This window comes from Branchiostoma belcheri, unplaced genomic scaffold, assembly GCF_001625305.1.
Source record: "Branchiostoma belcheri isolate BF01 breed outbred unplaced genomic scaffold, Haploidv18h27 scaffold65, whole genome shotgun sequence".
NCBI lineage: Eukaryota > Metazoa > Chordata > Leptocardii > Amphioxiformes > Branchiostomatidae > Branchiostoma > Branchiostoma belcheri.
In genome coordinates, this window is record NW_017804298.1 from 1 (window position 1) to 27,106 (window position 27,106).

At 41.7% G+C, this 27,106-nt stretch overlaps 4 protein-coding genes across 4 annotated transcripts in view; 2 read left to right on the forward strand and 2 right to left on the reverse strand.

Moving 5' to 3' along the window:
• Positions 1-142: 142 nt before the first annotated feature.
• LOC109483487 (DNA excision repair protein ERCC-6-like 2) lies at positions 143-16,360 on the forward strand. Its single transcript, XM_019786516.1, has 9 exons — positions 143-235; positions 722-793; positions 11,222-11,367; positions 12,669-12,905; positions 13,475-13,616; positions 14,143-14,388; positions 14,818-15,364; positions 15,839-15,990; positions 16,340-16,360. Exons 1-9 carry the CDS (start codon positions 230-232, stop codon positions 16,358-16,360), a joined length of 1,569 nt encoding a protein of 522 aa, XP_019642075.1. The 5' UTR covers positions 143-229.
• On the reverse strand, positions 1,610-6,819 carry LOC109483614 (tripartite motif-containing protein 3-like). Its single transcript, XM_019786651.1, has 3 exons — positions 6,665-6,819; positions 5,007-5,489; positions 1,610-3,686 (listed from the first exon to the last, which is right to left on the reverse strand). The coding sequence occupies exons 1-3, from the start codon at positions 6,805-6,807 to the stop codon at positions 2,408-2,410; spliced, it is 1,905 nt and encodes a 634-aa protein (XP_019642210.1). The 5' UTR covers positions 6,808-6,819; the 3' UTR covers positions 1,610-2,407.
• On the reverse strand, positions 7,987-9,900 carry LOC109483613 (tripartite motif-containing protein 3-like). Its single transcript, XM_019786649.1, has one exon. It carries the CDS (start codon positions 9,894-9,896, stop codon positions 8,130-8,132), a length of 1,767 nt encoding a protein of 588 aa, XP_019642208.1. The 5' UTR covers positions 9,897-9,900; the 3' UTR covers positions 7,987-8,129.
• A 2,839-nt stretch (positions 16,361-19,199) lies between the features above and the next one.
• LOC109483489 overlaps positions 19,200-27,106 on the forward strand; it is a 30,300-nt gene continuing 22,393 nt past the window's right edge. The window contains exons 1-10 of the mRNA XM_019786517.1: positions 19,200-19,230; positions 19,902-20,077; positions 20,828-20,964; positions 21,694-21,842; positions 22,575-22,692; positions 24,311-24,505; positions 25,066-25,196; positions 25,311-25,527; positions 26,116-26,359; positions 26,751-26,913. Of these exons, the coding sequence (XP_019642076.1) occupies positions 19,200-19,230; positions 19,902-20,077; positions 20,828-20,964; positions 21,694-21,842; positions 22,575-22,692; positions 24,311-24,505; positions 25,066-25,196; positions 25,311-25,527; positions 26,116-26,359; positions 26,751-26,913 (1,561 nt within the window). The remainder of the gene's footprint in view (positions 19,231-19,901; positions 20,078-20,827; positions 20,965-21,693; positions 21,843-22,574; positions 22,693-24,310; positions 24,506-25,065; positions 25,197-25,310; positions 25,528-26,115; positions 26,360-26,750; positions 26,914-27,106) is intronic.

Consider the following 27,106-nt stretch of genomic DNA (forward strand, 5'->3'; position numbering starts at 1 on the left):
GTAAAGGAGCGGGCCTACCCAAGTACGGAGCGGGCCTACCCAAGTAAAGGAGCGGGCCTACCCAAGTAAGGAGCGGGCCTACCCAAGTAAACGGAGCGGGCCTACCCAAGTACGGAGCGGGCCTACCCAAGTACGGAGCGGGCCTACCCAAGTACGGAGCGGGCCTACCCAAGTACGGAGCGGGCTACCCAAGTTCAGGACCCTGTCGGACCCAAAGTACTGTGGCAAGATGCAGGTACAAAATTTTTAGTGTACATGTATGTTTTTAACCCTAGCAGTCATTTCTTTCCCATTGTGTTTCCTTCCTAAATACAACCCAACAAACTTCAATGTTCACCGCATGTTCTCCTAGTATAAATTCCCAGGTCTTTTGGCCTTGCAGTGGAGAAAAAAGATTGAAAATAGATTCTTTGAAAGGGTAAGGTTTTGCCAACTGTCTTATGATACCATTACACTTAGTTTTCATCCAGAGATTGTAATATTCTTAAATATCAAATTAAGTAATATATTGTGAGCTTCTTTGCAGCTACTGTTGAAATTGCCCAATGTCACTTTTCAGGTGCATATCTAGAGCACAGTAGAACATATATTAAGTAAGCTTACATTAGGGGGAATTTAGGTGTGAGAGGAAAGTACTTGCTTGATATTGTATTTTGTGTTAAAGTCTGAAAAAATGTTACTGAGAAACACTGACTGAACAGTTACTGTATGATTTTTGCAGATCCTTCAGCAACTGTTGGATGTGTTCCAGAAACAGAAAAAGAAAGTTCTGGTCTTCTCTTTCTACACAAAGGTAGGTCTTAGGGAATCAAATGATAACTTAACTAGAGAAGTAACATTTGCAAAGCAAATGCATAATGTTTACCTTCGGATATGGTCTGCTCTGTTAATTCTTACTCAAACACATTCACATACATGAACATGTATATGGTGACAGGAGTCTAAATGCCTACTATGAAATTGCAACTTTATGTAACCCAACACCAGTTACTATGGTAACAGACGTCAACAAAAGAGACCATTGGCCAGGTCAGACGTTAGTGAACAGAAGAAGAAGAAGAAACAGAAGAAGAAGAAATGGAGCAAAAACAATATGATTTCCTTCGGTAAACATAACAAGATGCTAGGGGGACCAAACTAATGAACACAAGAGCTATCTACCACCCAAAATCCTTGACCCTAGCATGCCCAGATTGCGAGATATTAAAACAAGAAGTTCTGCTGCAGTACCAACAAAAGCTGCCAAGGGGACCATAATCTAATCATTTCTAGGTCTCATTAAGACCTACCTACCTACCAAGTTTCATGACAATACAAATAAAGCTTCACAAACAAACAATCAAACAAACAAACAAACAAACAAACACTGATGAAGACATAACATTCTTGGCAAAGGTAATTATAGCACCAGAGCCTGTTGCTAGCTTTCCTATGCTTTGTTATGGTGACTGAGGTTGGAGTATGCCATACTGGATAATATGCAAACCAGCACACTGTAAACTAATAAGGACAAAAACATTTCATTATAGGAGTCAACCTTTTATTGATCCAAATGATTATCATACCAGTCTAGTATACATTGTACTATGGACTTTAACTTGGACTTTGGACATTATTTTGTATGTTGAGAACTGAGCTATTCCTGTTTATGTGTTTGGCAGCAAAGTCATTATGATAGTCTTTTAAAACTGACAGTAGTAGTAGTAGTAGTAGTAGTAGTAGTAGTAGTAGTAGTAGTAGTAGTAGTATTACTGCAGTAGTATGCAATCATGTATTTAATCATATTACAAAGATTTTGTTGTATTATACATTGTATATGAGGGCCTATTACTGTCCTTTCTTTATTTAACAGACTAGTACATTACAACAACATATGGCTGGAACACTAGGCATTGAATTGCTAATATCATGCATCACACAAATACATTTATAATATGTACAAAACATATTCTACAAGACCTAGTACAAGTCATCATCATCATTAAAAGTACAATTGCAATGAAATATGTACCTATAGCTAACAAGACTTATCCTTACAACTAGGCAAGTGCTGAGTTGCAAGGAGTTTACAATTGCTGGTGTTAAGTGCAGAGGCAGTATATAAGTTGTCGGTCATCTTTATTTATTTATTTTTTTTTTTAACGGTGTCGCTCAATGCAAGGCCATTGGCCACTTCTAGGCATAGAGCTAGCCTGTAACTGTAACAGCAACTCTTTTCCCTGAGTCTGAAACATCCTCACAAGTAGTGAGGACTAACTGACCCAATAGGAGAAGTAGGGGTTACGAGGCTGGTCGGGAAAATTCCCTACCCCTTTTGATGGTACATGTACCAGGTAGTTGCAAAGAAAAGCTGATCAGCTTGGTCTCTCAATTGAACGAACAATTATTGGAATTTCCATGTTGCTGTTCAGTAGGTATGGATAATGTGAACAGAGTTCTCTGACCAATCAATGACCACCAGCTGTCCCTGTGTTGCCATGGCAACAGCATGTGGCTCCTCCATGTCTGTAGCGATGTGTTTGAGGAATTTTCCTGTCTTGTCAAACATCTCCACACGGCTGTTAAAGCTGTCTGCCACGATGATGTTCCCTGCCCTGTCTGTACAGATGCCACGGGGATAGTTCAGCTGACCTTCATCACTTCCTAAACCTCCAAACTTGAACAGAAACTGTCCGTCCTCGTTGTAAACATAGACACAGTCATTGTCCCAGTCTGACACAAGAATTCTCCCTTCCCCGTCCACAGTGATGTACCGTGGTTCCCTCATCCCCTGCTGCTGACCCACAGTTCTCACAAGTGTTCCATCTGGCCCGAACACCACAACTTCACCATGCAGTTTTCCCTCTTTTTCTGTGGTTTGTGTGATGAGGATGTGGTTCCTCCTGGTGTCCACGGCAACTCCTCTGTACCACTCTGTCTCCTGTAGGATGAACATTCTCAGCACCCAGCCCTGTTTGTTGTACTGCAGAGCAACATCAGCAGATCTGTACCCCACCACCCATAGGTTCCCCTCCCCGTCCATGGCCACATCACGTGGCCACATCATCTGTCCACCTGGCACGACTGTTGGGAACTGTCTCACAAATGTTCCCTGCAGGGTGAAAACTTGGATTCTCTTGTTAAACCAGTCTGGTACAAAGACCTCCCCTTCATCTGACACAGCAACACCACTTGGAAAGTAAAACTGTCCTGTTCCTGGTCCCAATCCACCAAAAGTTATTGTTTTGGGGACGGTTTTTGGGATAGTTTTTAGGATAGTTTTGGGGACAGTGTTGGGGACAGTGTTGGGGACAGTGTTGGGGACAGTTTTGGGGACAGTTTTGGGGACAGACTGTTGTTCTATTTGTGTTGCATTATACGCCCAATATGACGGGTAATATAGCAACAAGGCTGCAAGCAAGAAAACCCATGCAACAGTTGTCAGAGAGAATGCTGGGGTATCAGGGGGCTGAAAGACAGCAGGCTGGGTTTGTGCAGGAGTTGGTGCTGCTTTTTCTCTGTACCTTCCTACCACCCCTGTCAAAATGGCTTCTTGACTAAGAGATTCTACCCCTCCCTGCTCCATTTCTTGTTCTGCTCGATCACAGGCAGCAGACAGTTCATTCACATCTGCCAACACTCTGTCCCTTTCCTCTTGCAAACCCTCTTTCTTTCCCTTGTATTTTTCTCCCTCTAGAAACAAAAAACTGAAAAAAAAAAACTGAAACTGTTTTATTCACATTGATTGGCAGCCAATATTCATTGCTTGGCTGAATTGCACAAGTGATTACATGTTAAAATAGCTTGAAAGAGATACACATTAAAAAGCACAACATTGACGATTAAAATTAAATAGATTTAAAATTTTGTAGGTCAGGTCCATTAAAACAGAGGCGGACTATTTACACACTTGATTGCTGAGGCTTATTGCCTGACACAGAAAAGATTTCCTCAGTCTTTCAGTTCTGAACTTTGGTATGGAGATGTGGTTTCCATTTCTCAGGGACCGCCGTGTGCTCTGGTGTCTGTCGCAGGGCATCAAAGAATGCAAAGGGTGGCTGACATGCCGCATTTGCTTGAGCAGAGTTTTTGCTGCAGTTTCCCGTCTGTCCTGGAGGGTGGAGAAGGGGGTTGTTTGAGTGCTGTTGCCGTAAATGATTCTCGCCGCCCTTCTCTGTACAGCCTCAAGAGTGTTGTTCTGTTTTGTGTTACAGCCCACGTACACGACATTTGCATACTCTAACACAGGTCGTATCAGAGTCGTATACACAGTTTCCAGGTCCTCTGGTGGCATCCCGCCCTTCTTGAGCATGCGGAGAAAGTGAAGACGAGTTGAGCCTTTCTTTGCCATGTGTAAGATTTGGCTGTCCCACCCAAGGCTGCGGTGAAGTTTGAAGCCCAGATACGTGGCACATTCAACAACCGGGACTTCTTTGCCTCCAAGTGTGAGGGGAGGTGGAACAGGTGGATGTTTTGAAAGCACAGTCTCAACTCATAGGACTTATCCCCGTTCATAATCATATTGTTCTTGTTCGCCCAGGTGTCAAGTTGCGTAGCTTCCTCTTGCATAGTTGTGTCGCTTTCAACAGTGTCACATGTGAAACGTTCTGGACAGTCCGATGTCGTCTGCATAACCGATGTTGCTGGTTGTTTGGTGCACAGTTTCTCTTGACGACATGTACACAAGGAACAGGTACGGAGAAAGCACTCCCCCTTGTGGCACTCCTGATGTGACGACGTTCCAATTGCTCTGCTGGTTGTTGGCGACTACGCGTTGTTCTCGGCCAGTGAGGTAGCTGTGTATCCAGCCAAGCATCTTAGGTGGGGTGTCACGGACAGCTAGGAGTTGGAGAAGGATTCCGTGATCAACTCTGTCGAATGCTTTAGACATATCTGCCAGCAGCACGCGAACCATGGATGTGTCTCTGTTTTCCAAGTTCGATAGCCATGTCTGATAGGCTTTTACAAGTGCGAGAGTTGTAGAACATTTGGGCATGTACGCGTACTGGTCCTTAATCCAGGGGGACATGAAGGGCAGATGGTCTTTCTTCTCTGTAACTTTCTGCACTTCTTGCTCATAGTCCCGAATGATGCTGTTGTCTGTCTCTTGCTTTGTTTCATCTAGTGCTTTTTCTCTCTCCCTCAGACTCCTAAGAGAAGTACAGTAAGTCTCTAAGATGGTCCTGCCCTCAACAATAAGTGCCTGAACAGGAGCCTTCCTTTCTTCTGAGGCCTTCTTCAATGTTATGGTTCTGTGATCACTGTGTATTTCATCCAAACACTCAATACAAACTGGCATGTTACACTGTTTACAGTAGAGTCTGACTTCTTCAGAGGGGTGAAAACTGCACCTGTTTCCAGACTGGGCTCTTGTTTTCCCTGACAGTGTAGCCTGGTTTTGCAGCCTCTCACACAAACTTGTAACCAGGTGGTTGTCGGGCAAACCTGCGACTCCCTGGGGTGGCAGCCTGACCTGCCGACGACAGTTTGGGCACTGGAAGGTCCCTCCCCTCCCTTTATTCTTTATTCTTTATTCGTTTGGCCGTAAAAAGACAGATTGTACGGCCAGGGCAGCCCAACTAGCCAGGTGGCTATTATTAAGGGCTTGCCCTGCCGACAGGACAAACATTGACACGCACGATACAACAATACAATACATTACATTAACGTGAAGAGGTCAGGGTCATACACCTAAGGCTTATAAGGGTCGCCTAGAGAGTCCCATAGCTTCCTTTTAAAGGAGGCAATAGTGGTGGCATTGCGAGCGTCATTGGAGAGAGTGTTCCAGAGTGACGTTGCTCGGTGAAAGAATGTTCTCTGGCCTCTGGTGGTTTTGGCAAGTTCAACAGTCAGGTGGTTGCTGTTCCTGAGGGGATAGCGAGACTCAGTAGCAGATGCACGGGTTCTGGGTATCAGGGTTTGGAGGTGTGGCGGACAGTGGCCGTTAAGGAGCTTGTACAGGGTGGTGACGGTATGGAATCTCCGTCTAAACTGTAGTGATGGAAGGGACAGTTGGGTGTACAAGGTTTGGTAGGAGGGATAAGGAAGTCCATGTTGTCCACTGATCAGTCTGACAGTTTGGTATTGTACAGACTCCAGTTTCCGTTCGTCGCTCTTGGTGAGTCCCGCCCAGACGATGTTGGCATACTCAAGGCCAGGTCGTGTAATGGTCTTATATAGCCTGAGTAGGATGTCACTTGGCACCTTCTTTCTTAGTGCACACAGTAGGCCAGCAGATCGTCTTGACTTGGTGGAAATTGTATCGATGTGCTTGGACCAGGAGAGTGTGTTCGTTAAGGTGACACCTAGATGTTTGTAACAAGCAACAACTTCCAGGGTAGTTCCACCCAGAGTGACTGGTACAAGGGGCCTTGGGATGTTACGAGTTGTGATGTACATCACCTTGCACTTATCCCTGTTTGCTTCGAGTTTCCACTGTGTGAGCCAGTTTGATACAGAGCACAGGTCTCTGTTAAGTGAGGTGACTACACATTGGATTGACCTGTTACTGGTGGACAGTGAAGTATCGTCAGCAAACAAGTTAGGAGAACACTGTGTACAACAAGATGTTATGTCGTTGATATACAGGATGAACAGGGTGGGCCCAAGAACGGACCCTTGGGGGACGCCGGCAAGGGGCGATTTCCATTCAGATGTTCCGCCCTGTATGACCACACGTTGTCGCCTCCCTGCATGGTCCTGTAGACAGTCCTGACAGAAGGTGTGCTGACAGGGCAGCACCTTGGGCCTGGTGAACAGCTCCAGGCAGATGCTGCAGGACAGTTCTTCACAGATTTGTGTCCCCAAACCTGAATGTGCAGCCGCCATAGTTACTTCCTGTTTATGTGGCAGCCTCTCCCCAAGGCAAATTCCGGCTTACGTACCTACATTGTATTTGTCCTGGACTAGTCCATTATTTGGGCGTGACAGGGGACCACTTCTAATCAGTGGGCTTTAAAATAAAGAGTACAGGATTTTTAGTGTAAGTCAGTTGTTGTTTTTTTTCCAGAAATTAGTCTAGTAAGATTTTCAGCAGTGCAGTTTTTATGTTTTATTTATTATGTAAAAATTAGACGGAAATGTGTGTCCAGAGTCTAATACAAGAACACAAATAAAAGAAAGGAACATAGAGCCCAGGTCACGTCGGCCATAACTGACCGAACATGCAGGGAGACATTAGACACATAACATTATACAATACACCAGGACATACAATATTGCACAGTTTCCTTTAATATATAATATTGTCATGTCCTGCAAATAACTGACAGTGTCTCCCAGATAGTACACCCTACCAACATGGGGGACATCTAAATGAGACAATACCAAAGAAGCATGCACATTGTGCTAGATAGATGCTTTTGTTGCTTGGAATGGTTATAATCTATCATCACTGGCCTTACAATGTCCATTATGGCATAATTATATTGTTCTTCATTTTTTTGTAGGCGGCTGGTTAAGTTATTATGTGAAAAAAATATTGATACAACTGTTTTTGTAATCAGGAGCATTTTTGTGTCTAAATTCATAGAAAAAGATACACATTAGAAGTGAGACAAGCTAGCGTATTGTGAATTTTAGCTGTAGCACTAGGCAGTAAACTGCTAATATCATGCATCACACAAATACACCATGAAACATGCTATTATAATACAAGACTTCATACAGTCAAATGAAATAGACAGTACAGTCTAACAACATTCTGACAGTAGTCAGAATACATCAATCATATTACTTACAAATATTTTGTTGTACATGGTGATACCAATGTACATGTATAAGGACCAAGCAATATCCTTTCTTTTGTCCATTTGGATTGCAACAACACAGCTGTAGCACTAGGGAGTAAACTGCTAATATCATGCATCACACAAATACACATCATGAAGCATATTCTATTCAAGACTAAGTCTTCATACAGTCAAATAGAATAGACAGTACAGTCCAACAACATTGTCCTTGCAGCTAACCAGGTGCTGAATTGCAAGGAGTTTACAATTGCTGGTGTTAAGTGCAGAGGAAGTATATAAGTTGTCAGTCATCTTTAATTTGATGGTACATGTACCAGGTAGTTGCAAAGAAAAGCTGATCAGCTTGGTCTCTCAATTGAACGAACAATTATTGAACAATGGAATTTTTCATGTTGCTGTTCAGTAGGTATGGATAATGTGAACAGTGTTCTCCGACAAATCAGTGACCACCAGCTGTCCCTGTGTTGCCATGGCAACAGCATGTGGCTTCGTCATATCTGTAGCGATGTGTTTGAGGAATTTTCCTGTCTTGTCAAACATCTCCACACGTTTGTTAAAGCTGTCTGCCACAAAGATGTTCCCTGTCCTGTCTGTACAGATGCCACGGGGAGAGATCAGCTGACCTTCATCACTTCCCAAACCTCCAAACTTGAACAGAAACTGTCCGTCCTCGTTGTACACATAGACACAGTCATTGTCCCAGTCTGACACAAGAATTCTCCCTTCCTTGTCCACAGTGATGTACCGTGGGTACTTCATCCCCTGCTGCTGACCCACAGTTCTCACAAGTGTTCCATATGGCCTGAACACCTGTATTGTACCATGTAGGTGTTCAGGCCAGTCTCCTGTGGATTGTGTGATGAGGATGTGGTTCCTCCTGGTGTCCACGGCAACTCCTCTCAACTGCCCTGTCTTCTGTAGGTCCAGCTTCCTCAGCACCCTGCCCTGTTTGGTGTACCGCACGGCAAGCTCACCGGTCTCCGTGGTCCCCACCACCCACAGGTTCCCCTCCCCGTCAATGGCCACATCTGTAGGGTCCATCTTCTGTTCACCTGACACCACTGTTGGGAACTGTCGGAAAAATGTTCCCTGCAGAGTGAAGACTTGGATTCTCTGGTTCAACCGGTCTGCTACAAAGATATCTCCTTCATCTGACACAACAACACCACTTGGAAACTTAAGCTGTCCTGTTCCTGTTCCTCGTCCACCAAAAGTTATCGTTTTGGGGACAGGCCAATACAATGGGTTATAAAATAACAAGGCCGCCAGCAGGAGAAGCCATGCGACAGTCCCCAAAGTGAAAGCTGTGGTGTATGTGGGCTGGGTTTGAACAGGAGTTGGTGCTGCTTTTTCTCTGTACTTTCCTACCACCTCTGTCAGAGCAGTTTGTTGACTGAGAAACTCAAACCCTCCCTGCTGCAGTTTATGTTCTGCTCGATCACAGGCAGCAGACAGTTCATTCACATCTGCCAACACTCTGTCCCTTTCCTCTTGCAAGGCCTTTTTGTTTTCCTTGTATTTTTCTCCCTCCTGAATCAAAAGATGGTCTTTCTTTTTAGTAGCTTTTTGCACTTCTCGCTCAAAGTCCTGAATGATGCTGCTGTCTGCCTCTTGCTTCTTTTCATCTAGTGCTTTTTCTCTCTCCCTCAGACGTCTAAGAGAAGTACAGTAAGTCTCTAAGATGGTCCTGCCCTCAACAATAAGTGCCTGAACTGGAGCCTTCCTTTCTTCTGAGGCCTTCTTCAATGTTAATATGGTTCTATGACCACTGTGTATTTCATCCAAACATTCATTACAAACTGGCATGTTACACTGTTTACAGTAGAGTCTGACTTCTTCAGAGGGGTGAAAGCTGCACCTGTTTCCAGACTGGGGTTGCTGCCTTGTTTCCCCTGACAGTGTAGCCTGGTTTTGCAGCCTCTCACACAAACTTGTAACCAGGTGGTTGTCGGGCAAACCTGCAACCCCCTGGGGTGGCAGCCTGACCTGCCGACGACAGTTTGGGCACTGGAAGGTCCCTCCCCTCCCTGCATGGTCCTGTAGACAGTCCTGACAGAAGGTGTGCTGACAGGGCAGCACCTTGGGCCTGGTAAACAGCTCCAGGCAGATGCTGCAGGACAGTTCTTCACGGATTTGTGTCCCCAAACTCAACGGTGCAGCCGCCATGATTGTTTCCTGCTTATTTGGCAGCCTCGCCCCAAGTCAAAGTCCAAGTTATGTACATGTTTGCTCCGGACTAGTCCAATATTTTGGGATGATAAGAGACCACTTTAGTGGGCTTTAAATTAAAGAGCACAGGACTTTCAAAGTTTTTTTGAGGGAAAGTTACTTTCAACGGTGTATCACTTTATACAAGTCTATCCACTTGCTTGCTTTTTAAAAATGTTTAAAAATTTAAAAATGTTTTCTTGTGCATTTCATTACCTGAATGTCTAATCTTGATGTTCAATGTTGTATCTGTATTTTTGTACTTCATTGTTTTTCCTTTTCCTCTTATTTACTCTCAGGCAAGAATATAATATGTGCAATAGACTTAATTATTTATTTATTTATTACCTTCGCCAAGAAGGTTATGTTTTCAGGGGCGTTCGTGTATGTGTGTGTCTGTCTGTCTGTCTGTAAACACGATAACTTGAGAAGGCCTTGATGGATTGTCTTGATACTTGGTAGGTGGGTAGGTCTTGATGAGACCTCAAAATGATTAGATTTTGGACCCCCTAGCGGCTTGTTATGGTACTGCAGCTGAACTTCCGGTTTTGATATCTCATGATCTAGACATGCTATGGTGATGAAATTTAGATGGTAGGTAGCTCTTGTGCTGGGGAAGAAATGACGTGAGTTTAGGCCCCCTAGCGGCTTCCTCTGGAACTGCAGCGATATATTCTTGAAAATATTCAAAAGGGGATAACTCAAGAACCGGTTGACGGATCGTCGTGATTTTTGGTATGTAGGTAGCTTACGTGATGCTTAATATAATTATGTGACAATTATGCAAATATGGATGTAATTTGCATAATTTATGGGGAAATTCTATAAATCAGCTGTATTCCATGATAGGACAATTAAAGCTTGTGACATTGGTAATTGACAACGAAAGAAACACAGGAAAATATTGATTATGTTAATAATGACCTAATTTGCATAATTAATGAGAAAATCTTATAATTATGTAATGATAACTGCCTGGAATTTCATACTTGTGGTATTTGAAAGTTAACTTGAGGTGAACATCATTAAAAATAATTTATTCAAATCAGGACCTCATTTGCATAATTTATGAGGAAATGCTAGAATGCATTGTTTGTTAGTATAAGACTGTTTTTTGGTTGAGATTATGATAAAATGATATAATTCATGAAAATTAGGTTCCTATTTCTTAAATCAGGGGGGAATAATCTAATGTATAATTTGTCAGTCATAAAGATTAACATCATTTGGCGAAGGTATGAGATCGGGGAACTCTAGTTTATTAGTGATTTTACTTATTCCAGTTGTTGGACATCATTGAGCAGTTCTTGATGAGTACAGGAGAAGTTTACACCCGCCTGGACGGAACCACCAGAACTTCTGACAGGCTACGGATCGTCAAGGACTTCAACTCCAACCCAAACATCCTGATCTGTCTCGTCTCCACCACGTGAGTTTCACATCTTCTGATATATTCTTTACCTTCGCCAAGAAGGTTATGTTTTCAGTAGCGTTTGTCCGTCTGTCTGTCTGTCTGTCTGTCTGTGAACAGCATAACTCAAGAAGCTTAATATGCATTGTCATGAAACTTGGTAGGTGGGTAGGTCTTGATGAGAGCTAGAAATGATTAGATTTTGAGCCCCCTGGCGGCTTTCCTAGGTACTGCAGCAGAACTTCCGGTTTTGATATCTCGCAATCTGGACATACTAAGGTCACCAATGTTTGGTGGTAGATAGCTCTTGGGGTAGGGAAGAAGTGACATGAGTTTGGACCCCCTAGCGGCTTGTTGTGGAACTGCAGGAGCATTTGTTGAAAAATGTTTGAAGAAGGATAACTCAAGAACCAGTTGGCGGATTGTCATGATTTTTGATTTGTAGGTAGCTGAAGTGATGCTTGACATAATCAATGACAATTATGCAAATCAGGAGCTAATTTGCATAATTAATGAGGAAATTCTATAAATCTGTTTTGCTCGATAATAGGACTATGAAACACTTGTGACATGTAATTGAGAACGAAAAAAAACATCCGAGGATATATATTATGTAAATGAAGACCTAATTTGCATAATTAGGGAATTTTTCATAATTTCATAGTTGTAACTGCTGGGAATTTCATACTTGCCACATTTGGAAGTTAAGTGAAGGCAAACATCAATAAATATAATTTATTCAAATCATTACCTCATTTGCATAATTTATGAGCAAGTCCTATAATAGCCTATAATAGCCTTATCTTCCTTATAGGAAGATAAGGCTGTCATTGGGTGGAGAATATGATCAACTGATACAATCCATGCAAATGAGGCAAAATCAATTATTGAAATTGTATAATTCGTCACCCGCAAGGGTTAACATAATTTGGCGAAGGTATGAGATCGTGGAACTCTTGTTTTCATATGTATTATTAATTGTTTTATAAGTTCTTAACTCATTTCATTGTTTTCCACTTTTACTACACTTGAAGTTCATTTCTGAGTACAAATATTGAAGAAAATTGCCTTTGTTTTAGTTCAGATTGAGCAGATGATGTATTTCAGTCTTAGAATTCAAAATGTGTGTCGCTATACAGATATTTGACTCTATGCATTTGTCAGAGGTTCTAAATTTTCAGTGCTGTGTATAAATTAAGCTCTGACCCTCCATACATACTACATGTAGTATATTTATTTAGTACTTCCCCTGTCCTTGGTGCTGAATGCCTTCCCTTTAGATTATAGTATCTCAGTTATGATATGTGTTCACTTGTTAGGGCTGGTGGCTTGGGGTTGAACTTCACGGGCGCGAGTGTGGTCATCCTCTTTGAACCCACCTGGAACCCGGCCAATGACCAGCAGGCGCAGGACAGGGCGTACCGGATCGGTCAGCGCCAGGACGTCCGCGTGTACCGGCTGGTAACCATGGGAACCATCGAGGAGAACATGTACCTGCGCCAGGTGTACAAGCAGCAGCTGTCCGAGATTGCAGTTTCCGACAAAACTGCTAGGAGGTGCTGCTGCACATTATACGTCTGTAGTTATTTTGAGTGAATTTTAATTCTTAATTAACCTAAAGCCTGGCATAAGCAACTTACCTTAAAGTTTGCAGAAGGAAAACAGTTTGTTTTTGCTCTGTTTCTTCTTCCTCTTCTTATGTTGTAAAAAAAAAATCTTAGAGTGAAGTTTGCATTCTTATTTGACCTAAAGCCAGGGGCATAAGCAAATTACCTTTGTAGACTGAAGGAAAACATTGTTTCGTTTTGCTCTGTTTCTTCTTCCTATTCTTCTGTCAATGTCCTGAAGCAGACATCTGTCACCATGGTAACTGGTGCTGTAGCAACTCCCTGTGGTGTTAGGTTACATGTAGCAAGTGTCAAAACAGAATTGGAGGGACTGATCGCCCAGCATATTAATGTGTTTGTCAATGAGTAAAAATAAACAGAGCAGTAGTTTCTTAGGCTATATAGGCAATGTGGAGGTAAACATTATGCTTTGCAAATGTTACATCTAGTTATAATAAGTTTCTACTAGTTTTCTCATCTTTTCTTCATCAACAAATATTTTGTTCTCCCTCCCCCAGATATTTCACGGGAGTAGCAGGCAGGAAGGACCAGCAGGGCGAGATTTTTGGCATCAGTAACATGTTCGCCCTGCGGATGGAGACCTCATGTCTGACCAGGGACCTCATCAGCCGGGTCGACCAGATAGAGGGCGGACTGAAGGTAGTCTGGTTACATCATGCTTAATTCTCACACTCAATCATTGGATGGCTTAAACAATGTTTAGAGTTAGATGTTCAAGGGGTGGGTGTAAGAAGTTGTTCGGTGTAATGTAGCCAGCTGCTGCCACGCCACGTGCCTGCGAAGCTGGTGTGTTACACCGAAGGGGGGTTTTATATGGCTATACAGAAACAGACACAGACACTTATTCTCACCTTCTCTCATAGCTTAGTCAGCTGTCAGCTGTCAGGTGCACTGGAACATGTAATATTATATATAATAAAGTTTTGGTGCACAAGAAAATTTTTGGCTGCATAACATTTGTGTCAGCAATTTTTAAACAAGTAATACAACAGTGAGAGTTTTTCTCAGTATGCTGTAAACTAGTATATGATAGTATCTTTGGGTACATTGCCTTAAACAAATATCCAGGTGCAAAAGTTAATTTCAGCTACACTTGTTTCACTCTGAAAATGGCAATTAAAACAGACAAGATTATATCTTCAGCTTGCTTCTTCCACTTCCTTAGATCACCAAGTTTGTTAAGCCCAAGGAGAGGAAGAGGACAGAGGAGGACGGCATCTGGGAAGAAGAGGAAGAGGAGGATATGGAGGAAAATGAAGAGCAGGAAGATGAGGATGAGGATGAGAGGATGGAGCAAGATGAGGATGCAGAGAAGGAAACTGATGCAGGAAGCAGCAGGAAGAGACGCCATGACTCAAGGGAGGAGGCACAGGACAGAGACCCCTTCAGCATGCACACCCTCGCCAGCCAGGTACATGCTTGTTTGTTTGTTTGTTTGTTTGTTTTGTATAACCAGTAAAACCACCTTCACCACTTTTGTACGTAGAAGCTTGACTAGACTGTAAGGTTTAATCCATTCACACCAGGAAGGACCCCTACTGTTCTTGATAAGTGTGTTGAGTTCTTAAAGGTGTTCAAGATGTGGCTGTCTTGTAGGGCACAATATATGGATTCAAACGCAGGACCTTTAGGTGCTCAAATGTGGCCTTCATCAAGGGCCAAATATAGGGATTTAAACCCAGGACCTTAAGATTCAATATCTACTCAACAAGTTGAACCCTAGCCACAATTCAATATAATATTATAATGGTATATCTCTATGTATACATTGATGTCATATCTACGTTTATTACATATCATATCAAGTTTGTGTGACTTTAATTTTCCCTTCTTATCCCAGCTGCTACCTGAGGATGACGTTGACATGGCAACAGTTGGCATGGCAACAGAGCAGAAGACCACACCTAGCAACAGGCTCTCCACTTCCTCAGAAAGCGAAGTAGATGATTCAGATGCTGTAACATCAAAAAGGAAAAGCAAAATTGTAACTACTGGTCACAACAGGAAAAAGGATGACAAGAAGAACACCAACAGGCTGTCCACTTCCTCAGAAAGCGAAAACAGCGATGCAGACACTTCAAAATCAGCAGCAAAAAGGAGATTAAGCAAAATGAAAACCAGTCTCAGCAAGAAAAAAGATGAGAAGAAGAAAACAGCCAAATGTTCAAGAAGTAGAACGTCTACTAGACAGTCGTTTGGGGAAGACATTGCAGAGTTTTCCTCCTCTGAGTCTGATTCAGCCCCACCTCGAGCAAAGAGGAAGACAGGGAAGTTAGAAGTTAAGGTTGTAAAAGGGAAGAACGTTGCCAGAAGGAGGTCGGTGTCTTCGAGAAGAGCTGTACGAGGAAGGAAAGGGAAGATTGCGAGGACGGTGTCTGATGTCTTCAGTAAGTAATCTTGGCCTTTTATGTTGTGTTTAACATTATTGCTTCTTTATTATACTAAGGTGAAACAATTTGTTGGCAGATGTATATAAAATATTTTCATGTAGTGCATATGATATTACAAATCCTGCAATAAATGAAACTGTAGAATGTAAGCCCGATTGCAAATCAACTTCTCATTCTAAACCAGCTTACTAGGTAGCTCTATACGTGACTGTATGTTCACAGTAAGATCACTCACTTGTCCTCTTGCACTTGATGCACAAAGGACAGTACAATACAAACAAGACTTGAGTGTTAATATACATACATAAAATTTGTGTCATGAGTATACATGTGACACAAACAATGAGTAATTATATATATTTTGCTGGTCTAGTATCTATAGTAAGGTTCCATATATTAATATCATTTTGCATGATGTAAAACATATAGAGGTACTACTGTTCATGTGTAACATACTACATTTTTTACCAGGGGAGTGTGGAGTAGCGTACACCCACAGGAGTGATAAGGTTGTTGGAGGCAGCAAGGCAGAAGCCCACATGAGCCACCGAGCCATGGAGGATGTGTATGAGCTGCACCAGTTCTCACAGCAGCCGGCTAACTTTGCTGCTGAGTTCCAGGATGTAAGTATTATATGTGTGCAATATTCAGGGCTGAGAAAACAGGTTATAATTGGTATAGGTAAGATTGGAGCTGTGCATGTGGCAAGGTAGTCCAGTCACCAGGAGAATTTTCTTTGGATGTCGCAATTTTGCCCATTGCAGCACACAATACCTTTTCCAATAAAACATTTGAAAAATGTTATATCCTTAAACATGATTTCATCCTTACATACTTGTAATAATACAACCCGCAGAAAGACATTCTGCCAAAGTGCTATGCACACATATATGAAGGGTTTCAGGCACAGTGCATTCTGCCAATGTGCTAGTACAGGCTAGGAAAATTCTAAATGAACCTGTACACGTGCAGGTATTCCTTTTGGAGCCCTGATATTACTTGTACTGTCCTGTGTTCTTAACTATGCTAGTTTATTAAAATACATCATGTAATGCCTTTTCTCTCTCTTTTGTATGTAGTCCAGTGAAGAGAGTGATGACTTAGGGCCTGCAAGGTCAACAAAAGTCTCCAAGAAGAAGCAGAGAAAAGCAGAAAAAGATAAAAACTCCACAAACAGAACCCAACCGTCCCCTGTACTGCAACACCATGTGTGTAGGATGAACAACAAGACTGTGGTCATAGGAGGGACCCCTCCTGCAACTAGAAGGTACAGACACACAATGTTGCATCCAACATTTTAGTGACTGTCTGTAACAGTCACCTTCTTCGGGGCAACAATAACTCTTGCATGCATCTGATTCATACTACAGCCACATGTAGGTGTTGTTGCTGGTCCAGGAGTATTACAAAAATTTTGATGCTGTCCCAAATGTAGTGTTGTCACACTGTCATGTACTACATGTATGACATAGTTTGTGGTGCACATATATGCATATGCCTGTGTTATGGATCCCAGCAGCAATACACAATGTATCATCAAAGACTGGATACTACTGTAACTACTACCTGCAGCTGCTACTTAAACTAGTACAGTAACTACAGAATCTGATGTAGTGTCAGGTAGATCTACAGTAAACAGTAATGATAAACTGCTTCAAATTATTTTGTTGGGACAAAATAAGGTCATACCCTACTAGTATATTTTTCCAACCCAGAGAACACTTTGCTGCTCTAGCGAAGACCCTGGGGTGTTCACAGGAGGAATTGGCAGACAGAGTTCTTCAGGCTTCCACAGAGGATCGTTGGGACATGCTGCACACTTTCTACAGAAACAGGGACGCAGATCTTGGAGAAATCTTCAAGGAACTGAGACCGCAAGGAGAAAAAACAGAAGAAGAAAGATAGCACAATGTCATAGACCAAACTGCCCAGACTCAAGGGACTGATAAGCTGATAAAATCTGATCTATATGTGGACAGGTGGTCACTATAGACAAGATTCGCTTGTGTGCTAGGCCGAAGGGCGGTTCTTAATGCTTTTGTCAATGGGAAAAATTATCTATGTGACCAGCAAAAAGTGGTTACAGTGTACTCTCCAAGGAGAGGTTTAGGCTTTGACTTAGTTTTAACCTGTATTAGGCATTTTTATTGGGCTCTCTTTTTTGTGTTCGTATCTTTTTTAGGTGGCAAATCTAGATGTATACATGTACTACCCTGTCAGTTGATACTGTCTTACCAATTTAATACTGTCTTGCAGCCACCAAAATATCTGCTTGGAGATTAGTCACAATGGCTAGGTGGTCCTTACATGTATACAGAGGTGATCACTTGTGCTGGTCTGACTGTATTTTAAAGAAAGCCAGGCCCAATATGTTGTGAGACAGTCATAATATTTGTGTCAGAAGCATCCACATGTGACTAACCAGTCTGGACATGTTTGGGTGTAACTCTCTGAAGCACACATTTAACTGGGCGTGGCACAAACGTTTGTTTGAACTGTTGTCTATTCATGGGAAGCCCAAACCGACCTACAGGTCACTTCTATTGAGATGAGAAAGAGTTAAGGGTCCAACAAAATATATACTAATCGTTATAATTGCTGCTACATGCATTTTTTTGGCATCATAACAAACTATGTTAACTTTCTAATTCTTTTAGTGATTTAGTTGTCATTGTTGCAACAGTGGGGGAAAAGAACTCCTGTCTTTTGAAATCTTTTGGCAGGTACATGTACTATATTATATTGAGATGTACTGGAAAAAGAAACAATAAAAAAACCAAAAGACCTACAAAAACGTGCATGTATGAGACATACATGTATATCTGTAAGTGTATGTAAGTGTCATTATAACTGAATGAATGATTGTGTATTATACATTTTACAATTATAAAAGTACATTATACATCTGAGTTAAAAGATGATGTCAACGACCTTAACCTTTCTGTTGTTTAGAGGGCAATGACCCTTTAGAACTGCAAATGGCTGCCTGTCTTTCTTGTCAACTTTGTGGAAAGTTTTGTTGCAATGTTACCATTTAGACACAGTTTTCTTCCATCAGAATGATACATGTATAATGTACAATGGAGATGACAAAAGCCTATGGGGGGTGGGGAGTGGGTAATAGCCTTTCTGTTGTTTAGAGGGCAATGACCCTTAAGTTTGTTGCTGCAAATGGCTGCCTGTCGTTCTCTATTAAAAAAACATTGGATCAGCTTTCTTTTTATGGCAGTGAAATTGTCTGTATGATATGTCTTTTATGCTTTTATGACATGTATGTCGCGAAACTCCATAGCAACTCCCTCAACAGAAGAATGAGCACTAGTAAGGCTACACCAATTTAATTTGTTGGTTTTTGGATTTGCCTCTTCATTTTTTTCTGATTTGCAAAAAAAAAAAAGATTCCGGCTCTGAATCAACTCAAAAATGCTCATATTTTGCACCCAACAGTTGAGGAAAGTCCTTTTCTTCCTAATTCCTACATTTTTTTGTCATCTACATGTATCAATGCAGTGGTTTGATAAAAAGTTCAAAATTCATGGTTTAAATTTTAACCCAGCCCTTTGTGTTGACTTAATGGCTCCTATCGTAGCATTTGGGGCTATTTTTTATTAGGATGCCTAGAGCTGTTTTTTTTATTTACTTTCGCTCTGTCTCTTCATATTTTTTATGAAAAAATTCAGAACCAACAAATTAAATTTGTGTGGCCTAAGCCTACGCCCAAAGCCGTCCTGCGTGCTGCTTTATTTGTGGGAGAACAGTTGAGGAGTAAAGAGGCACCATGGTGGGTTCTTCTCTTCGATTCGTGGTTCTTTTTGCAGCCTGCGTTTTTTTCATGGATCAGTGTGGAGCCACAGTGGACCTTGGTGAGTTAACTCCAATCTTTATTATAATTTTTATTCCATTATTTGTTTAAGAAAATTCTCCACGCATTAGTATGTGATTCTCTAAGATATGTACCTGTAGACCTGGTGCATTTTTGGGCCTGACAAGGAAAACCACATTGTATCCTGAACTGTGAGTTAGGCTAGAGTTAGTTGGTGTTAGTGGATTGGATGTATTACCCTTGTGTATTTTTTACCCTTAATCTTTTCTTCATTTTGAGGGCCAGGGACTACCAGCCTGGTTTGAGTTTGGGTTTAGCATAAGCTTATAATAAGGCACGGTTCTGGATTGTCTCCGCATATCCAAGAACATAGATTTGCCTCAGGCACGGTTCTGGGTATGTGTCTGATCATGGTTCTGGATAAAGGACAGTTCTGGAATTCTGGATACAGCACCTGTGTGAGTGCCTGATGTCTTCCATATCTCCTATGTGTAGCCTCCCTCTACTCCCACCTTTCCTTGCAGGGTGTGGAAATATATACACCATGTTTATTTTCTACCTATACTGATGATAAAATTATTGGTATGGAAGGAGATCATGTATGTCACGTACACCACGTAGCTGTATATAGGGTGGGCAACGACAAAATATGGGCAATTATGACTGGCTCACTGCAAATGTTACCTTTCTAGTTTCTTCTTGCTTTTTCAGAGCTGGGCATTTGTGAGCCGAAGGCACGCGTGGGAAACAAGACGTACGTCATTGTGGATGAAACCATGGTGTCCTACAGCCAAGCGACATCGACATGCGCCAGTCTGGGGGGTCGCCTGGCATCATCAAGATACAGGAGCTACCATCGCGCTTACCATAATATGATGACATACAACGTAACACAGTCTTATTAACCCAGTATATACTATATATTATTTAGTCTTTTTTAGGCCACACCAATTTAATTTGTAGCTTCTCGGATCACCCTGTCCATTTTTTTCTGATTTGCAAAAAAAAAATTTTTTTTTCGGTTCTAAATTACTTGCAAAATGCTCAATGAAAGAAATATTTTGGCCCCAACAGTTGAAGACAGTCCTTTTCTCCCTGTCTTTTTCAATGTAACAATGCAATTTTGTTTCATTAAAAGTTCAAAATCTATAATTGTTTTATTTATCAACCAGGGGTGCCTTGGCCAGTTTTTTTTTTATTTTGTCCTGTCGCTCCATATTTTTTCTGAAAAAATTCGAGAAACAACAAATTAAATTGGTGTGGCCTTATGTCATGTCTGTAACTGGGATGCAATGACATTTGATACGGGTGATTGATACGGCCTGACATAACTAGCCATATCCCATGGGCTTCCATCTTTTCTATAGCCGCTTTTGAACATTTGATGATGAGTACCAGATTTGGATGTTAGAACAGTACTGATGTTTTTGTTCAGAATAAAGCTTTCATTGGACTGACTTTCACAATGATAAAGAACCCCGAGGCCACACCGATTTAATTTGTTGCTTCTTGGATTTTTTCAGAAAAAATATGAAGCGACAGGGTGAAAAAAAAACATGCCAAGGCACCCCATGATAGCCAGTCCATGATGTCTGTCCTGTATCAATCTAAAACATTTCTCTGTTCTTGCCTTTCAGAAAATTTGTTATAATGGTGGATCTCGTCTTTACTTTCGTCCATTTTGGGTGGACGTTGTAAGGGACCCGGGTGGGGCTGCAGTATGGAGACATGGCATTGATGGAGTGGATGTCAGCTCCACAGAGATGGATTCGATGTAAGTAACGAGCACATATTGAAAGTAGCAAATACAGCTATGTCTCACGGTCTAAAGAATACGGGAAGTCTTTAAAAAAAATAGTTATCTACACTCTTTCTATATTTGATTTTTTTCATTGGGCTTTATGAGGATATTGATGTAACAATGAATGTAATTGGTCTTTCGTCATCATTTTTAAAGGAGTATTTTTATAATAAATGGTTTTTATTTTCCAAACAGTACCCGTGCAGTCGCAGCCTTTATACGGCTGAATTGATGCAGGGTATCACTTAATAATCAATACAAATCACAACAATTACAACATTCAAATAATACAAATGATACACATATTTGTTCCACAATTATTTTGTGGAACTGTCGCAAGGGTCTGTGCGGCTGCCATTCAGTGACCTCAATACGGCTTTCCCCAACCGAAGTTAGGTACCCATTCACACCTGGGTGGAGTGAGGAAATTCGTGTAAAGTGCCTTTCCCATGGGCACAACGTCGGGGCGCATGTTCAGACATGTCCCAGGTACGACTCGGAATCGAACCCGGGTCTCCCGGTTCACAGTCTATTGCTCTAACCACTACACCACCCGACGCCACTTAGGCAGTAACTTATTTTTGTACAGTAACTGTTGAAAACATAAGGTATAAAGACTCTTGAATGGTCACTCTTTTTTCTTTCCCTTCTTGAGTAAGTTCTAACAGGACAATTTTTTAACAACTTTTTACTCTCTTATAGCTGGTACTTCAACAATGAGGTTAGCACCTACAGAGATGAGCCAGTAGATGACCTCAGTAAGATGTGCGTGCGCTACATGCTGAGTCCTAATAATTGGGAAGTTGCTTCATGTGATGAGCCTGCCTACTTTGCCTGTGAGTTTGACAATGGTGAGTTCCAAACTTTAATAGAAGATTCAAGACTTTAGTTAGTGTGCTAGTAGTTAGTAAGTGATCTATTGGACTCAGCTGATCGACTGACCAATTGCTGAGTGGTGTTCTGGTCATCTGAATTTCCAAAAATCGTTGAATCTTTCTTGCCTTTTCGTTCGGATTTTCACTCTCTTTTATTTGATTTGATTTGATTTGATTTATTGAAATTGCAACAGTGCAGAGGCAGCTGTTACTGGTGTTGTGTCCCGCACATAGAAGCGAATACTGGATAGACTCATTTTCACTTGAGTCTAGTGGGTAAAGTCATGTTAAGAGCCTTTCCCAAGGGCACAAGATCGGTGGCATGTCAGGACTTGAACTCGGGACCTCTTGATTCCGAGTCGCGCACGCTGCCGTTGCGCCACACAACCCCACGTATTTATCTAACCCCTTTACAGGTTATCTCCAATACCATTTGTGACTCATTATGAAAAATAGCAGACTATTTTCTTCACACACATCCCCATTGCCTTGCTGTTGGGGTTGGTAGTCCAGGAAAAAAATGACTCGGCTTGAATATAAAACACTTTGCAGGATCTGATTTCTAGCCCTGGATGTGCACATGTTTAGTGACTGTGTCCATTTAGCATTATTTTTATTGAATATCTGACAAATAATTGATCAAAAGAAACAAAGTCAGAGTTATCTCCATGCATATGCTAATTTTTTTCTGGTTTGCCTTTGCCACAGAACCAGATGACGGCCCGCATTCTCCATGTTTCCCCACGGTTGTTCTTGACACCGGAAGTCGGCCTTACGATGCACCGTTTCAGCTGCTGAGAGCTGGGGACTTCTCCACGTATGGAAGGTATGAAGTGTAGCATTGGTGTGTCATATAGTGGAACACTGTGATTCATCTAATGTTTATTTGTTTTTGTTGAGCAAGAAGTTAGTGCAGGTCGTTCGGTGTGGCATAGCTTAGCTGCTGCCACACCACTTGCCTGCAATTGCAAAGATGGTGTGTTACCCAGAAGGGCGGTTATTATAACCAGCTATACAGATACAGATACAGATAGTGCAGTCTTAAAGCAATACATGGCTACTATACCCACAAGAACTGGTCCATATACACGGAAGACCTGAAGACTGTGTGTTAAGTCAGTTGTAGGTGGCCTTGACTACTTTATGCTTTAAAAATGCTAAAACAGCAGACTGATGAGCTGCTTGCTTTAGATCTTATAAGAGTGAGCATATGATCTAAGATTTCTTGTGAGTCTAGTGGGAAATGAAAATACTAAAAATCTATCCCCTTTTATTTTTTTCAGCATCGTCCATCTGGATTGCCCTGGAGACTACAGCATTGCCTACAAGTGGAGGCTTCGTGTTGCAGTGGATGAAGACCCTACAGTTCTGATGGATGAAAGTTTTCAATTAAGAAACAAGTACGGTGCTTCTGGCTTCCCATTAAAGGCATCCAGTGCAGTCTTTAGGGTTTGGAAACCCGATTTTTCAAAGTCAATATTCTAGTTATTTATCAACATACTGAATTGAAACCACACTATCCCAATGTATATTGACCCTCATGGAGCAAAAATACCCAAAATTCTGACGGAAAATGGTTACTGGAAGGGCCCTTACATGATTTTTAAGGTACCTCCCATAAAATAAAGGACTCATCTTGGGGCTTGTTTCTCCAGTTTAAGTACCCAAAGTATGAAATAATGATTGAAATGTGCTAATATGAAGCAGTATGTGTCAATATCATAAAGATTTCTTTATTCAGAATATTTCTAGTTTTGCTGCTCTGAAATCGCATTGGATGCCCATAGGTTAGAACACCAATTTAATTTGTTGTTGAATTAGGTTCTGAATCAACTGCAAAATGCTCAATGAAAGACATATTTTGGCCCCAATTGTTTAACAAAGTCCTTTTCTTCCTAGTCGTTAAAGTTTTTCAATGTAACAAAGCAACTTTGTTTCATTACAAGCTCAAAATCTATTGTAAAACTACTATAATTCAGCCTGGTATGTTGACTTCATGGCTCGTATCGTAACATTTCCAGCTTTCATGGGATGCCTTGGCCTGTTTGTTTTTTTTTAATTTGCCCTGTCGCTTCATATTTTTTCTGAAAAAATCTGAGGAACATCAAATTAAATTGGTGTGGCCTTAGAACGCTTGATATACATGTATACTAGGGTTTCTGTCAAACCAATACATTATGTACAATGATAAGGGATCAAGGCCTGCTTGAAGAGGTGGTCACCTTGGCAGGTTTGTACCACGATAAAAATCCGGTTCTTCTTATGTTATCATAATTATGTGTCTTTCAGAATCCCCTTGACGGAAAAAATTTTTAAAAACTGATCCAACGCTTCCGAGCTTGCCTTCTTTGTTTGTCAAGAAATTTACAAAAACTCGATTTCTAGTTTGATATTGCTTCATATTTTATATTTACTAAGTTAAACTGTTTTTTTAAATTCTGTAGTGGTGTCATTCTGGACGACAGTTCTGTCTTCGTCCCTCGAAACAGGCTGGATCTTGGTTATACAAAGTACCTGCTGGAGTTGTACGTATCTGTGGCTCATGGTGGAAACAGTGACGTCACAACCGCAAGGGTTCCCATCTGGATCGAGTTAGAAAAATCTACGCCTCGTTTTGTGATCCTCGGGGGATCCAGGAGGTACGTGTGTAGATTCAATTTCTCATGTTGGAAATAACGTAAACGGCGGTTTCAGTTTTAACTTGCTTCTACCAACACTGATGAACTTTCAGTATTTATTTATGAAGATTTACTACATTTGTGGAAGGATTGACATACACACAGTCTACAAGATGTCAAACCTGACACCAGATTATAAGGTTTGAACCACTCACACCGGGAAGGTCCCCTACTCTTTTTGATACATGTGGTGGGTTCTTTAACGTGCGTGGGGTGTGGCTCTCTCAAGCACGGGACCTCCATTTTTAAAACGTCCTATCTGAGGGACGTCCCTAACCAAAGCTAACTAACTTACACCTGAGTGAAGTGAGGAAAGTTGTGTAAACTGCCTTTCCCAAGGGCACAAGATCGGTGGCATTGGGCAGGATTCGAACCCGGGACCTCTTCGGTCTGAGCTGAACACTTGACCATTATGCCACACGATCCCACAATATAAGATTTAAATCGGCCTATAGGCTGGCTGTTTTTCATTAACGTTTATGAGGGTTCACTGATGTCCAAGTTTCTTCACTGTCCTGTAGGTCCCAAAGTGGTGGATTTCTGATGGATTCTTGGGTAGACGCAGAAGTATACGATGATTCGGCTCTTAACGGGATAGGCACTGCTGGTTTTTACGGCACAGAATGGTCCTGGACATGCCGGCTTCCGAACGGTATGTTGTTGCGATTATGTGTCTGAAACACTCGTGTTTTTCACCTTATTTTTATGCCGCCACCAATTCATGCTCGAGAAACGCATGAACAGACAATGCTTCGTTGTCTTTCAGGAAGCGACTGTGGGCTGCAGTTCAGGCCCCGCGAAGACAGAGACCATTATAATAGAGTTCTGTATATAAATCACAAAGTCGACACGAGACCTCGGTGGTCTGACCCAGGAACCTACATCATTCGAGTGGAGTGGAGTGACTGGAACAATGTTGACTACATCCCATACGAGCAGGAGGTGACGCTTTTTCCTGCCGGATTCCCCACCTGTCAGATCAGGTAAGAACCAGTTGACAATCAGACATAGTGGATGCCCCATCCTTGGAGTCTTTCCAAGTCTTTTCACTTTGTGAAAAATCCAAATATTAAACAAATGAGATCGGTTGGCCCAGAAAGACTTTAAAACACCTAGAAGACCTACTACCCTACCACTGAAATGAACAAAACAACAACAACAACAAAAACATACTAGACTGTAGACTGTGATGACCCGACCCTCTCCAAACATAGTGAGGCAGATTCATCATTATGCTGATGTTAGCCTCCTCAGCCTAAAGACTTTTGCTCACCTTCATTGTATCAATGTTTACTACACTTTAATAGGATCACCATAGCACATCGGCAGAATGTATTGTGCCTACAAAAACTCTGATTTTTCACGTTTTTTGTTGGATGTTTGGTCACTGTTCTATAAGAATTTTGCCTGTTGCAGAGAATGTATTTTCCGAGATAACATTTGGAAACTACAGACGGGATCTTAACCTTATATGCACAAATACGATCTAATATGAGACATTCGGCCAAAGTGCTACATGTCACAATACATTACATAATCAGTGGTGGTACATGTCATTGAATCTTTTGCAGATGCACCCCTTTTGACAACTGTAACTTCGCGGCCGCCAAGTTCGACCAAAGACTGAGGCTGTGGACAGAATGCACAGGCATGCAGTCTGAACACTCCTTCTACTGGAGCCTGGCACAGTCCCCGGATGGGTTTGTCGGCATTGATCTGGAGAACGACACTCTGACCGGCCTGGATGGAGACCAACTCATTGTAAAAGCCAATGTGTTCACTGTAAGAGTTGCTTTGAAAATTCATAGTCTTATTGTAAGTTATGGTTGCGTTGTTAGACGCATACATTCATGAAGAACTTGGTCATATTTTCATTGTACAATCATCGTATGATCAAAGACAGGGTGAGACCATTCCTGGGATAGGTGTATGTGTCCCAATTTTTTAAATAAGGTGCACCAGTGCATCCAAATATTTTCATAGGTTTACGTAATTATGTAAAGATATAATTTTATATGTCTAGTATTATACATAATATTCTTGACATCTACATGTCAGAAAAATAATAATCTTTTTTCATATGGTGCACCTAAAAAATTTCCTGTACACCCAATTTTGGGCCAGTGCACCTATTCCCATAAGTAAATTTTGAGCCCTGTGTTATGATCCTACAAAACATAACTCATTATCATGACGTTTCCTCCAGGAGCCAGGAGAGTACATCCTCCGCCTGGACATCCTGACCAACGGCGTTCTCTGTAACACCAGCAGCTGCAGCTACGCGGAGTGGAAGTTCATCATTCCTGTCCCGCCGGCAAACGCACGTGAACCTGTCTGTGCTGCCAACATACCAGTGCCTTTCTCTTCTGGTAAGAAATTGCCAGGCCAGGATTCTCTGATTCTTTGATTTTGTCAAGATTGCTGACACAAACGTGTAAACCTTACTGCAGTATTAGGTCAAAAGTGCAGTGAAGTCTACATATCCCGTCTACTGTCTCTTTGCAGTGAAGGTCTCCCCATTTATTTTTGGTGTCCAAGGCCTTGACTGAGACATCAAAGAGT

Excerpts from the sequence above, each read along its gene's own strand:
- LOC109483487 (XM_019786516.1), top strand. Across the intron at positions 794-11,221 it reads TCTTCTCTTTCTACACAAAG|TTGTTGGACATCATTGAGCA; the intron begins GTAGGTCTTAGG and ends TACTTATTCCAG. Across the intron at positions 15,365-15,838 it reads GACGGTGTCTGATGTCTTCA|GGGAGTGTGGAGTAGCGTAC; the intron begins GTAAGTAATCTT and ends ATTTTTTACCAG.
- LOC109483614 (XM_019786651.1), bottom strand. The coding sequence starts at position 6,807 with ATGGCGGCTGCACATTCAGGTTTGGGGACACAAATCTGTGAAGAACTG. Across the intron at positions 5,490-6,664 it reads CTACAGGACCATGCAGGGAG|GGGAGGGACCTTCCAGTGCC; the intron begins GCGACAACGTGT and ends GAATAAAGGGAG. Across the intron at positions 3,687-5,006 it reads AAAGACCATCTGCCCTTCAT|TTTTTTGTTTCTAGAGGGAG; the intron begins GTCCCCCTGGAT and ends TTTTTTTTTCAG.
- LOC109483613 (XM_019786649.1), bottom strand. The coding sequence starts at position 9,896 with ATGGCGGCTGCACCGTTGAGTTTGGGGACACAAATCCGTGAAGAACTG.